The sequence below is a fragment of the Alnus glutinosa genome, chromosome 3 (genome assembly GCF_958979055.1).
Source record: "Alnus glutinosa chromosome 3, dhAlnGlut1.1, whole genome shotgun sequence".
NCBI classification, from domain to species: Eukaryota; Viridiplantae; Streptophyta; class Magnoliopsida; order Fagales; family Betulaceae; genus Alnus; species Alnus glutinosa.
In genome coordinates, this window is record NC_084888.1 from 11,110,215 (window position 1) to 11,124,549 (window position 14,335).

Sequence of the window (14,335 nt, forward strand, 5' to 3'; positions counted from 1 at the left end):
TTTAATCCTTATCTTGTTAAGGATTTAACAGCTACTTGGACAAGTTCTATAAGTATAAAGGAATATTTTTGCTTATGCTTTTTAATATTATCTTTTAAAATTAATTTAATATTTTCATATTCTTTATTTAAGGAGAATGTATATATAGATATATATAAAATTAAATTTTTGCGTGTAATGATCATAAGGGTAGTGGTAAATAAAATTAAAAAACGATTTGAAGCAATAGAAAGGGACTTGTCAGGAAATTAGGCGCATAACCTGGATTTATATGTAGTCAAAGAATCCTTTTTTTTTTTTGGGGGTTTTTGTTTCCACCTACCATCGGAGCCTAAAAAAAGAAAACAAAATGATGCTTGCCAATTGGGCGAAGACTTTTTATTTTAGAAAATTGATGCTTGCAATGGACTTAATTAATTGGGCGATGATTAATTTCTAAAACTATATATAGAATTACGAATAACGTTTTTCTGAATATCATTTTCAAAGAACATGTTGTGTATAACTTGAGGTTGACTTTATACTGCTTCCCACTGGAATTAAAGTCGCCGTATATTGCCAAAATTTGATCGAACCGGAGGAGGTGCTATTCTTGTGTTACTTTTATAAAGGTTTTTTTAATGCAAATTGCATGGTGGAGTCAACTTATACGTCATGTGGCCAATATCATTCTTTAAGTACGTACGGTTCGCCATCTTCAAAGAATGAACACCTCTTATATACCCAGAAAAATAGAGACCAACAACAATCAATCAATCAAACTAACCAAATCAATTGAAGCAATAAGACTATGCCTTAAATTAACAAGCTAGGCAGATATATATTTTGTTAACATATATGCATCCTGAATGCATGGTCTATTGGTGTACTACTTAGGATGCTAAAGAAGAAGAAGAAGAAGAAGAAGAAGAAGAAGAAGAAAAAAACGAGTAATTTCTGTTCTGAATAGATCAAAAGTAAATAAAAAAAACTACCTCCAGCAAGATTGCGTACAAATATCCCATTGTGCAGCACATAATTGTGTTATCGGACTTAATTAATGGAATGAGGTAATCATTATATTATTATTGTGAGCTGTTAATAATTAAGATGTAATTCCTTGCATTAATATTAAATTCTACTTAAAATGATAGTCAAAACATTGATCTTTCTTTAATATTTCCTGGCCAATAAAAATGCAAATTCTAACGTATAAGTTGACTCCACTATGCAATTGGCAAATTATTATCAACGACTTTCGTTAGGTCTTCTTTTCTTAGCACAACCACGAAATAATAATAGCCTCACAAATCCCATAAACAATAAGAACTCAAACCCCCATAATTAATGCGTAGACTGTACGTGTGATTATGATCCCAACCAGAGTGTTAACCATCAAAAAATTCCAGTCTTATATTCCGGCCATAACAAACTTAAATTGTGAAAGAATATAGAGTTAAAAACAAAAATCAAAGCCCATACAATTTTAGGTTAAGTATATTGGAATGATCATGATTACATGGGAATAAGAATGAGTATTATAAAAAATACGAAAAGCTAAAATTGAATGATTCATTTCACGTACATAAATGACCAAATTTCTTAACTAGCAAACATACTCCATCTCTAGCCATCGTCTGTACCATCCCACTTCTAGCCACCGTAGGGGTGGGCGGCTATGACCTAAGCTTGATGGTGATTGGCAGTATGTTGGGTTGACTAGTGGGTTGGGGTGGATGGTGGTCGGAGACGGCATCAGACGGTAACCCTAGATGGTGGAGGGTTTCTAGGGACAACGACAAATGGTGGTTGGAAACGATAAAAGGCCATTGGAGACAATGAGGTACGGTGGCCGTAGATGGCAAAGGACCGTTGAATATGGATGCTGGTGTTAGGTCGGGCCGAACGATGGCCAATTGTTGGCGAGGCTGCGTAGTGGTTGGAAGTGAGATGGGTCGGGCGGTGACCGTCCGTTAGCACCTATCTTGTCGTCACAGCTAGAAAATTGCATGCCAGGGGTGGCTGAGACCACCCTTGAAGGCATTAGGGGTCATGCGATCACCCTTGATTGTTCGGTTGGGGTGGCCAAGCAGTGGTGGATGGTATTAATATATTAACCCTTGATCTTGTAAATACAGGAGTATTTTAAAAATTTTGACATAATTTAATGAAAAATATTCTTAAATATTTCAAAACTTCGTTTCGCTGGTGTTTGACCAAGCTGAACTTCATCATTGTTTAAGCACGCAGTATTAATGGAATTTCATTTGTTCCTGAAGAAATTAAACCAACGCTTTCACACACGCCAATTGGTGTGTACGGGTCTTCGATCCTTTTCATGCTAGCTAAAAGTATGACTTCAGAGAATCAGGGTAACCTATATGGCTATATACGCGTCTTCCCTTTTCCTCGTTGACTTCAAGTTACAAAAAAAAAAAAAGAAAAAAAAAAGAAAGAAAGAAATAATAATAACTTTCTAGGCACGATCTCCAATCACTGAACATGATAGGAACGAACGAATTATACAGTTTGACAAGCTGTCAGCTGGCAAGATAATCCTTCTAGTAACGAAGACTATTGACTTGCAATTTTGCAAAACAAAAAAAACAAACACAAACGAGGACAATTGACTGCGCGCCTTGATAAAAGGGAGCTCTAGTTTTGCAGTATAAAGCATATACCATGGCGGAAAACATGTTCCAGTAAAGAAGAGGAAGCTTAGATGGTGATGGGGTTCAAACATTTCATCTTTGCATTGCTCGCTGGTTTGGCTCTTCTACTTGCGGTTCATGCCCAGGATCAATCAGGTACTTATTATCATCTGAATCTTTGAATATGATCAGTTTGGTTTTGGCTAGCTGACTGAATAATAGCTAAGGGATTACTCTGTCTTGTCTGTCCCTGCAGGCTTCATAAGCATAGCTTGTGGGTTAGCAGCGAATTCTACCTTCACGGACGCTACAACAGGCCTAAATTACATTTCAGATGCGGCCTTCATAGACTCAGGTACAAGTAAGGGCATATCACCTGATATCAAAGCTAGTCATCAACAACAGGTATGGAATCTTAAAAGCTTTCCTCAAGGAAACCGCAACTGTTACAGCATAAACGTCACAAGAGGCACTAAGTATTTGATCCGTGGAACCTTCTTGCATGGGAATTATGATGGACAAGGTAATTTACCACAATTCGATCTGTATCTTGGAGCAGATACGTGGGAGACGGTCAAAGTGGTGAATTCATCGATTAGTGTCATCAAGGAGCTCATACATGTCCCGTCTCTAAATTACATACACGTCTGTCTCGTAAACACGGGCCTTGGAACACCATTTATATCAGCAATAGAGTTAAGGCCATTGAAAAATACCACCTATGTCACAGAATCTGGATCATTGGCACTTTTTTTGCGCCTGGATGTTGGATCAACAAGCGGGATAGCATACAGGTGAGTCATTATTTTATATGATATCAAGTCTAGCTGTAGAACATAAACTCAATTTGCTCCTGCCTTATACGGAATGTTTATTTAATTAGGTATGGATACGATGTTTATGATCGGGTTTGGATGCCCACTGACAACAGCTACTTTAAAGCGACAGATTTAAGTACCTCGCTTCCCATTGACTCCCAATCTCACAATGATTACCGACCACCATCTGTTGTCATGAGTACTGCCGTCACACCTATAAATGGTAGCGCTCCCTTAGAGTTCAACTGGGACTCAGATGCTAAGACTACCGAATATTATATCTATATTCACTTTGCTGAAATCGTAAAGCTCGAAGCCAACCAGTCTAGATCATTCAACATTACCCTCAACGGGAAGTACTGGTATGGACCCCTTGCTCCTAATTACTTATCTACAACCTCTCTGTATAGCCCATCGGCCCTCAGTGGAGCAGCAACGTATTATTTTTCAATCTTCAAAACTGAAACTTCAACACTTCCACCCATCATGAATGCGATTGAGATATACTCAGTGAAATATTTCTTGCAATCAGAAACAGACCAAGGAGATGGTACGTACATTTTTCCAAATAAATATGCTTTTCACTGCATATCCTAGTTCGCATATATTTGACTGACTGGGATGCATGTTATGAAATTTTAGTTGATGCCATCGCAAAAATCAAGTCAACGTATGGAATAAAGAGAATTTGGCAAGGAGATCCGTGTGCCCCTAAAGGATACTCGTGGGATGGTCTAAATTGTAGCTTTGATGCTAATACTCCTCCTAGAATCACATTCTTGTAAGTCTATCCCTTCGTATAACCTTTATGACTTAATTTCAAACTTATCTTAGCTTGACTCTTAATTTAAGTTATTTTTAAACTTAAATTACTCAGGAACTTGTCCTCAAGTGGACTAACTGGACAGATATCTGCCGACATATCAAACCTCGTAATGTTGCAATATTTGTAAGTATCCACAATTTACTTGATTACATCATTTACAAACATCATGATGATTGCCAAAGTACACATTTTCTATCCCCAATTAATATTAAATTAATATAAGTGATTCGCTCATTTCAGGGATCTATCTAACAATAACCTAACTGGATCAGTGCCTGATTTTCTGTCTCAATTACAATATTTGAGGGTTTTGTAAGTTACCTTTTATTTTAGGACTGATACTAGCTATAAATTTCATGGTTAAAGAAATGGAAAAAAAAAAATGTTCATATTCTACCTTTGCATGCAGAAACTTAGAAAGAAACCAGCTGTCCGGTTCAGTTCCAGCTCAACTAATTGAAAGATCAAACAATGGTTCATTATCACTACGGTATGATTTTTGTCAAAGACCATAAACATGCACCTTACTATTATAAATTTTCAAATTTTATAAAATGAAAAATTTATCGATTGTCTGCAAAAAAACCTAAAGCATAAATGGGTTACAATATCTACTAATGGTACATCCAAAAATTATTTTGACGGTTAATTGCATGCCTTTGTTTAACCCCATGATCAACACTATCATTTTTAGTGTGGGTGACAATCCAAATCTATGTGGATCTGGTTCGTGCAAAAAGAAGAACACCAGTAATGTTGTTATTCCAATAGTAGCATCAGTTGCTGGATTGTTGATCCTCTCATTAATTGTTGCTGCTATCTTCTTAGGACTTAGAAGGAGAAAACCACAAGGTGAGAATAAAGGTGGAAATCTTAATTATACGATTGATATTGACATGAATAAAGAAAAAATTCTCCTTAGATATGAGGTAATTAAGCTCTTGATGATCTTTCCAGTTACGATGGTAGATACTGAATCCAGCATTAATCAAAATCCATCATTGGAGTCAATACAACGACAGTTTACATATTCTGAACTCCTAAAAATTACGAACAACTTTGAGAGGATTCTTGGTAAGGGTGGATTTGGAACAGTTTATCGTGGCAACATAGATGACACTCAAGTAGCAGTGAAGATGCTTTCTCCATCATCAATTCAAGGGTTTCAACAATTTCAATCAGAGGCACGTAACTGTAACTCATAAAAGCTCATACATATATTGATATACATATATTGTCCGACGCGCATGTATTCTAAAATTAAGGTTATAATTTGTAATTGCAGGTTAAACTTCTTATGAGGGTTCATCATAGAAATTTAACTACTCTTGTTGGGTATTGCTATGAAGGAACTAACATGGGGCTCATTTATGAGTACATGGCCAACGGAGACCTAGAAGAACATCTTTCAGGTTTGGGCATAATTGAAATATTAAGCAAAAAGTAATTCAGATTTCAGTTTATTAAATCTTATCCTCCTTAGAGAAGAAAATTTTATAATTAATTTTAGAATTAGAAAAATTTTCTTACATTGATTAGTACTACATGATCAACATTAATTTAATTTGAATACAAAAATACATTAAGGTTTAAGCATTTTATTAACGGATGTAGGTGAGAAGGCAAACATCTTGAGTTGGGAAGATAGACTCCGAATAGCGACAGATGCAGCACAAGGTTAACAATGAGTTGATTTGCATAATTCTTTCTTTATACATCATTTTTTTTTTAATCCTTTCAACAAATGATGTGGTTATGAATTTGTAGGATTGGAGTATCTGCACCATGGTTGCAAGCCACCTATAATTCATAGAGATGTGAAGTGCACAAACATCTTGTTAAATGAAAATTTTCATGCCAAACTTGCTGACTTTGGGCTATCCAAAATTTTCCCCACCGATGGTGGCACTCATGTGTCAACTGTTGTTGCTGGAACCCCTGGGTACCTGGACCCCGAGTGAGTAATTCTATTATTATCTTGCTTATTTACGATCATTTTCAACATTCATTTTCTTTGCCAATAAAGACAAAATGTACTAGATATTTGAAATCAAGGGAGTAACAAACTTCTTCATCAACAACTTTGCCACATATATGGAAAAATAATATGCTTTGACTTGCAGGTACTACATATCAAATTGGTTAACTGAGAAAAGTGATGTTTATAGCTTTGGAGTCGTTCTTTTGGAGATGATCACAGGTCGGCCAGCAATAGAAAGATCCCCAGAAAGGACTCACATAAGTCAATGGGTGAGTTTCATGCTTGCTGAAGGGGATATAAAAAACATTGTTGATCCAAGGTTGCGTGAGAATTTCAACATCAACTCTGCTTGGAAGGCTGTTGAAATAGCAATGGCTTGTGTTTCTCCTACTTCTGCTAAAAGGCCAACAATGAGTGAGGCAGTGGTTGAACTAAAGGAGTGTTTAGCAACTAAAGTAACTCGCACGAAAGAGGGCCATGAGGGTGAATCAACAGATTCAATTGAAATTATCAACATGAATTTGACTACTGAACTCAATCCTTTAGCGCGATAAAACGTTATCCAAAATTGAAATATGCATTTCGGATCTTGAACCTTTTTGTTCTTTGTATAACTTTTTGTGAATGCATATTGTACTTCAATAAATCATCCATGATGGTTTATTGGAATATTTGTTTGTAATATGTACTAAATTTATCATCATTGTTGATCTCTCTTTTAGAAAATTGAATAAAGAAAAAAGACAAAGATCGAAACACCTAAAGATTCTATCTATGATTTTGAACATCAACATATATAACTGGTATTTGAAACTACAACAATTTAGGTCTTTAGCAACGATTAAAATGTTGTTGCTTAAAACACTACTAAAAAACAAGTGCTTAAGGCATTTCTGTTCTCGGTGTTTAGAGTTAATGTCGAGAAATTTTTTATTATCGGTGTGTAATTTACATGCCAATAATTTATTAGTATTAATTTACATATGCCTATAAATGAAAATTCAGTATCGACATTAGAACAAAAAGCCGATAATTATGGAAGGATATGTCGAATAATTATCGGCATTTTATAATAACATCGATAAATATTAGTTCACTTAAACAACAAAATTTTGTTGGTGTTTATTTAAAAACGTCGGCATAATTTTCCTACACGACATCGTTTTATCCCTTTGCCCTAATAATCTTTATGGTTCTCCCTTACTTCTCTCATTTTCAGTATACCCTAATCGCAGCTGTTCTCTCATCTTTCATTCAATTTCCTCTCACTCTCACTCTCACTCTCACTCTCACTCTCACTCTTAAACCTTAATCACTGCGTATCCACCATCTCGTTGGTATTTGGTAAATTCTTTTCTTTTATCTTTATCTATCTCTTTTTGTGTCTTTGCTATTGTTGTTGTTGTTGTTGAAATTTCTAGTGTTTTAACTCATGATGTTTTAATTTGTATGATCAATTGATAGGTTTAACAAAGTACAAAATCATTTCCAGCTAAAAACTTATCAAGAAGTCATAATCTTGTAGGACAAGTACCTCTTAATTTGTAAATTAGGACTTTTACAATAAAAAATAGTTGGATTAAAGGATCCAAACTTTAGAATCTTTTATAATGAAGACTAGTTTGAGAATCACATAGATCTAGTTGAGACTGAAATAAAACAAAATCACTGTACGCTTAGATGAATACTTCTAAACTAACTCTATCGTCTTCAATGTTCAGGTTTATTGCTCTTTTTGAGTTACGATTACAACTTTTTGTAGGATACTATCACTATGTACACCCTCTATGTACATTTTCTATTCAACAAAATTTCTACTTGAAAAAAACAAAAGACACAATGTATATGCGTGTAGTTGGGTTATAATCTATAAATATGGTATGAATTAGATGTGTTTGTAAGTGTATATTTCCAAGCCTGGGTTTGCAAAGTGCACATATACGCACAACTAAAATAATGTGTTTAAATGTTTTCATATATATAGTGTTTACTTTATGAGCTACAAGATGTATTTAAAAGTAATGTTAAACCAATGTACGTAGCTGTTCTTGTAAATTCAGATTGAAAACGAACAAGTCTGCTCATTGTGAAAAGTCAGTAATTTCTATATTTATTGAGAAATGTGGACTCATTCATCAACCTATACGAATATTGTAATCCCCACAATTGCATAGATGTTGTTGTTGCAGGTGTCGAGGGTGTAGATGAAAATCTGGTAGCCTCCTACATGGGCTACTATGACTGAGGTCATGGGATGCCAGATGTTTTTTATTGAGTCAAACTATTAGTTAGTCTATCTTTTGGGGTTTATACATAATTTTTGTTATGTTTATGCACGTTCATGGTGTATATGACATCAGGTCGCTTGTGACACTTTTATATAGCCATTAGTTTTAGTTATGTAATGATACAAATGTAAAAGCGTTAAAAACAAAGATGTTTTATATTAGCTTTGTGTGTTAAGGAATATTATTACTTTGCTGTTTCAGCTGCGTTTTTATGATCTCTAATATGATGTGCTCATGTTATGAGATGCTAATAGGTATGTAAAAGTTATTGTGGCGACTTGGCCCTTCATTCTTAAAGAAATTGTAGCATCCCGCATTTACTTAATGAAAGACCAAAGTGAAAATCTTCAATCTCCAGTAAGCACTACATACTATCTCAATGTCAGTATCATCAAAGTTTATATATCTCACAACAGAATATAATATATATATATATATATATAAGATAACCCTCATATAACACACCAGAACTGAAATTATGGCTTCAATATTATATAGATTCTTACATTGTACTTTACATGATAAAACAACACTAGTCAAAAGTGCCATAGACAACACATAAGTATTTATACATCAAAAATACTTAGAACATGTCTAGCTATAGATACACTCCAAAAGACAAACATTTTCAGGATATTTACAACAAACTAAAGCACAAGAAAACCTTATTTATAATACCCTAGGCATACATATAGATCATCTTCATCCTCTTTTATACCTGCATCAACATTTATGTAATTGTAGTGTTACCAGGCCACATTTACATAGCATAAAAAACCAACCTAAGACTCAGTGAGTCAATTGATTGAATAGGTATTGTGCATGTGAAAAGCAGACCACAACAAGTGCATGCAGGGAAAGAATGAAAATTTGCATAAATACAAGATGGAAAGAAATCCTCAACCTCAATCCAAAGACAACATGAAGATTCAACCAAGATAGGCCAAAACTGAAACCCAATCATGAGGAAAAAGGAAAAATTAAAAATTAAAACAAGTTTTAAGACCAACCTTTCTCCTTTGAAAATATGACCATAAAAATGTATGCACATCAGAAAAATGCATCAGTAGCTCATGTGTTAGAAAGTGAATTTTCAATATAATAAATGCTCAAAGTACACAAAATAGGCATGAGAATCAAAGGATGAATGAAACAAAATTTTCTTCAACTAAAGCAAAGAGACGTGTACCATTCAACCCATGCTTGTGTCTCGTGTGTGATAACATTTTATCAAGCAAACTTAATAAATTTTATAAAAGAGGGCATGAGTTATGATAATTTCACTTTTAGGCATAAAAACATTTAAATATAAATCAGAACGTTTTTGCAAATTATATTTATATCTCAACCATAACCACATCTCACCGCATCATATTTTCATTCTATAACATCATCATACCCATATATTAACCCTCATACGGTAGAAGTTATCTTACCATATCGGAACCCTATTACAGGTTATCCATAACATGCTAGTACTCAAGGCACCGTAACATATTAGCACATGAAGTACCAAACATACCAGCACCCGAAGTATTATAACATATCGGCACATGAAATACTGTAACATACATGTACACAATGCAACGTAACATACCTATACATGCACATTCGTATATTGAAGGTTAGAATAACATACCAGATTCTTATATAGGTAATCTGTAACATGCTAGTACCCCCGCCACGAGGCATCATAAACATACTGGCTAGGTCGTTATACTGGCACCCCATTACAAGGTAACCATAGCCCGTATTGAAGACTTATGGTCATCCAGCCACCATAACACATACAAACACCCCATTACAAGTTAGGCATAATCATATAAAAAAAAAACCCGTCAGCAAGTAATCCGTAACGCATACCGACTGCCTTCTTAGAGTAATCGTAACTCATATTGGCACCTTGATTGGGTAATCGTAAATCTCATACTCATACCATCACTTTGATTGGGTAACCATAAATCCCATACCGTACTGACTCTCTAATCAGGGTAGTCGTAAATCTCATTTCCATACCTCTTAAAATTTTCATCATTTCTCATCATAAAACAACATTCAGCTTTCAAATCATAAATTATCCAAATGAAATATGATTAGCTAGGGATCACATCATGTTAGAAAATCATATGTTTCATGTTTTAAGAAGAGTCTAGTTTTTATTTACAATCTCATGCAAAAATATTTTCATCTACTTCTATAATCAGTTTACTTACCTCGAATTCTTAGATCAAATCCACGGCATACTGAAAGATCTAACTTTCTATTCTACAAATTTAAACTCCAATATTTGCCAAACACTAATTATAGACCGTAAAGACACTTAGAAACCTAAAACACACTTCTAAAACCCCAAATTAGGCTTTTAGGGAAGTCAAAATCGATTTTAAGGGTTCTGTGATCAATCTTGGTTGTGTCAGATTGATCCTGAGGGGAATAGGGATCGATCCTACTGCGCTAGCTAGGATCGATCCTACCATAGCAGGCATGATTGATCCAAAGAAACAATGGTTGTGTGATTATGGATCTTCAACCAAAATGGAGAGAGTGCAGGAAAATGAAACTGGAGAGAAAAGGTTAAAATCAGACCTGATTCATCTTCTTGGTTTTGACAAAATGGAGAAATCGGAGTCTTCTTCGTTCGTAATCGGAGATAGATGCAAAAAAAGGAGAGTTGTTCATAAGTCATGGGATTCAAAACTTGGTTTCTTTGTTGCCGGGGGTTTGTTTGATCTTTTTACAAGATGGTTATGAAATGCAGCCGATTTGGTGTCAGGAAAACACGTCTCAGTTTGCAATGCTAGATTTCATGGGATTCAAAGCATCAAAAGTTTTTTATTGCTCCAGTGATGTGGCTTCCTAACATGGCAGTGCCACATCACTACCTTGCTAGGATTGCCTGTAAGCTTTTCTTTGTAAATGTCTTTGTACCCCTAGCATTTTTCTTTGATTTATGAAATGTAACATCCCACATCGCCTAGGTATAGAAATGAGAATATGTTTATATGTATATGTACACATTTCTTAACACAACGCGTTTTCAAGTTGTAATGGTCATTAGCCTATATATCAAAACTCCGCAGTTAAGTGTGCTTCTACGAGAACAGTACCAGGAAGGATGACCTGATCGTGCGATGTCTAAGAAAGCCATCTTCAATTTGTAAAAGAGTAATCAATTATTATTATTATTATTATTATTTTGGTTTTGTAGTTAAAAGACATAGTGTTGTAAACCCTTAAGAACAAGGTAATTCAAATAAAATAAAATAAAAATTCCCATAAGCAACATTATTGATGCAGAACTATTCCTCTTTGCATTCCCTTTGTTCTAATTAAGCAAATACTTGGATGGAAAAACTTTAATGAAAACCGAAAATAAAAACTAGTCAAGCATCCATTTGGTTTATATCTCGTGCCTGTGGATTTATTTAGATTGTGCATATGGACGTTCGATTTCAGATCAGACATTTATTACTGAGACAAGAGTTACAAGAACTCAAGAGACTAGTGTTACAAGCACAAATACTGAAACCTTAAGTCTCTGTTTCTCTTTCTTTATTTTCATCTTTTTCCTAAATTATGTGTTCTCTTACATGGTATCAAAGAATTTTTTTTGTCTAATGTGAGAATTGACTCCAAATGGTCCTGTGAAATTTTCTATTTCTTCCGCCATCGTAGAAGCATAAATCTATGTTGCGTTGCTGCCATTGCATATTCGCAAAACCTCATTATTCTTGAAAACAAAAATGTCCAAAGAGACCTGTTTGCCCAAATAGTTGGCCCAAATCTAGCCATGGTAGCCGATGCCGTCCAGAGTCGCCGAAGTCTAAGTTCCGCGGTCATAGCAACCGAAGTTCCAATTTAGGCCATAGTAGCCATATATATGTGTTTTTTTTTTTTTTCCAACTCTTTGGTGTTCAAGATCAAACCTCAAGGTACGTGATCTACCATTAGGTTTGTAGGGACGTACTGAGACAATTAAGAATTACAAAAACATAAGAGACGAAAAGTAGACAAATACTACCGGAACCTTGATTTTAATTCTCTATTTCTCTTTCATTGTTCTCATCTCTTTCCTAAAATTATATATATGTGTGTGTATGTTTCTTAAATTTATTAGAGAGCTTCAATTGGGTCTAATTCTTTTGTAGTATCGCATAAATGCAATTATACGATATCTTTAAGTCTTCACAAATGGTCTCAAAACCGACAATATTCCTGTGGCTTAGGAACAGCGCTGTAGTGCATGCAACGCATTTAGGTTGTGAGGGCGTTAGGCAACGCATTGAAGCCCAGATCAAACATGCTAAGATGTCCTAATTGAATGATAACCATTAATTAAGTACACTTTCAAGCCTGAATAATATTTTAGACTTTTAGTGGCGCATAAATAATGCTTAATATTGCAAGTCAAATTTACTATCAAATCAATTAACGAAGCCCAAAATCTTTTAATAATTAAATTGAACATTATTCCTTTTGCACTGTATAGGTGTTTGGTTATTATAAATTTTTAAATCACCTTTGAATGCTCTCTCGCACCTATATATATATATATGGAGAGGCATTTGATCGCTATGAAGGAATCAGCAAGCAGTTGATATATATAATGTTTGTACTTAATTGTTGGAATTTTTTTTTTTTTTCCTAGTGAGCTTGTTAGACTTTTTTATACTTGAGGTTTGCCAGTTCATATTTTTCTTGGTTGTCCATGTTTTTTATGCAAGTCAATGGAGGTTGCTCCGAGGAGTAAGGCACTTACACCATACCAAAAATACACTATAGTCTTCCAAACTACCACTACTTTTACACTTAAACTACCAAATTTCAAAAAGTAACACCTCATTCTTTCAAACTACCAGTCTCTTACCAAAAAAGGTGGCTTCATTAGCATATGGTGTGAAAATAGATGGAAAACTTCTTAGGTGCACGTTACCTGACTTATTTTGTGTTTTTCTCTCCAAAATACCCTTAAAATAATAAAAAGTTAAATACTAATTTTTATTTTATTTTTTTTCTAAAAAAGATTGTTTTGCCACATCAAAATATAAAAAGGGACTGGCTAAACCAGCCACATAGACTATGGTAGTGGTTTGGGCACCCTCAAAATGAAAAATTGGGGTGGCTGAACTTACGCTTTACTCCTATAATAGATAATAGTGTGGCCGAAGCATCCCTCCTCCCCCTTTGAGTTTTTGGGCATTTTAGGAAGAAAAACACTAAATGAGTAATTAAGTGTGGCGCAAGTGATATATATATATATATATATATATATATATATATATATATGAGTAATGATTTACTACCACCTAAATATATAACTTTTCACCACATTATCTATGTGGCAAGGTGGTTCCCCACCTTAATTTATTTTTAAAAAATAAAAAAACTCAAAAAATAGTGGGGGACCACCTTGCCACATAGGCAAGGTGGTGAAAAGTTGTATATTTGGGTGGCATTTAATCATTATTCATATATATATATATATATATATATATATATATATATATATATATATATATAGCCACTTTAACTATTTGGGCTAACTAATGGGTTTTTTTTGTAATAATTGGTAGATGAAGAGGTTGAATATGTGACAGCTGGTAGTTCAAAGGAAAATGGGTAAACGAGTGATAGTTGTGGAGATTAATGCTCCGTTTGTTTCGAAATATTGTTAAATGGTTTCCGTCGTAAAATATTTTTAGAAAAATCATTTTTCAGAAAAATATTTTCCGTCGAAATCATTTTACGGTAGCCGGACGTCACCGGATTCTAACATCATTTTTTAGATTCCG

General features: G+C 34.4%; 1 protein-coding gene across 1 annotated transcript; it reads left to right on the forward strand.

Annotated features, from left to right (window-relative positions):
* Positions 1-2,523: 2,523 nt before the first annotated feature.
* Positions 2,524-7,019, forward strand: LOC133863745 (LRR receptor-like serine/threonine-protein kinase IOS1). The gene is made up of 13 exons (XM_062299824.1): positions 2,524-2,786; positions 2,887-3,424; positions 3,514-3,998; positions 4,091-4,229; positions 4,326-4,397; positions 4,515-4,586; positions 4,684-4,764; positions 4,969-5,126; positions 5,232-5,458; positions 5,560-5,686; positions 5,889-5,951; positions 6,042-6,231; positions 6,398-7,019. Exons 1-13 carry the CDS (start codon positions 2,702-2,704, stop codon positions 6,807-6,809), a joined length of 2,649 nt encoding a protein of 882 aa, XP_062155808.1. The 5' UTR covers positions 2,524-2,701; the 3' UTR covers positions 6,810-7,019.
* The last annotated feature ends 7,316 nt before the right edge of the window (positions 7,020-14,335 follow it).

Excerpts from the sequence above, each read along its gene's own strand:
- LOC133863745 (XM_062299824.1), top strand. The coding sequence starts at position 2,702 with ATGGTGATGGGGTTCAAACATTTCATCTTTGCATTGCTCGCTGGTTTG. Across the intron at positions 5,127-5,231 it reads TAGAAGGAGAAAACCACAAG|TTACGATGGTAGATACTGAA; the intron begins GTGAGAATAAAG and ends TGATCTTTCCAG. Across the intron at positions 5,687-5,888 it reads CCTAGAAGAACATCTTTCAG|GTGAGAAGGCAAACATCTTG; the intron begins GTTTGGGCATAA and ends TAACGGATGTAG.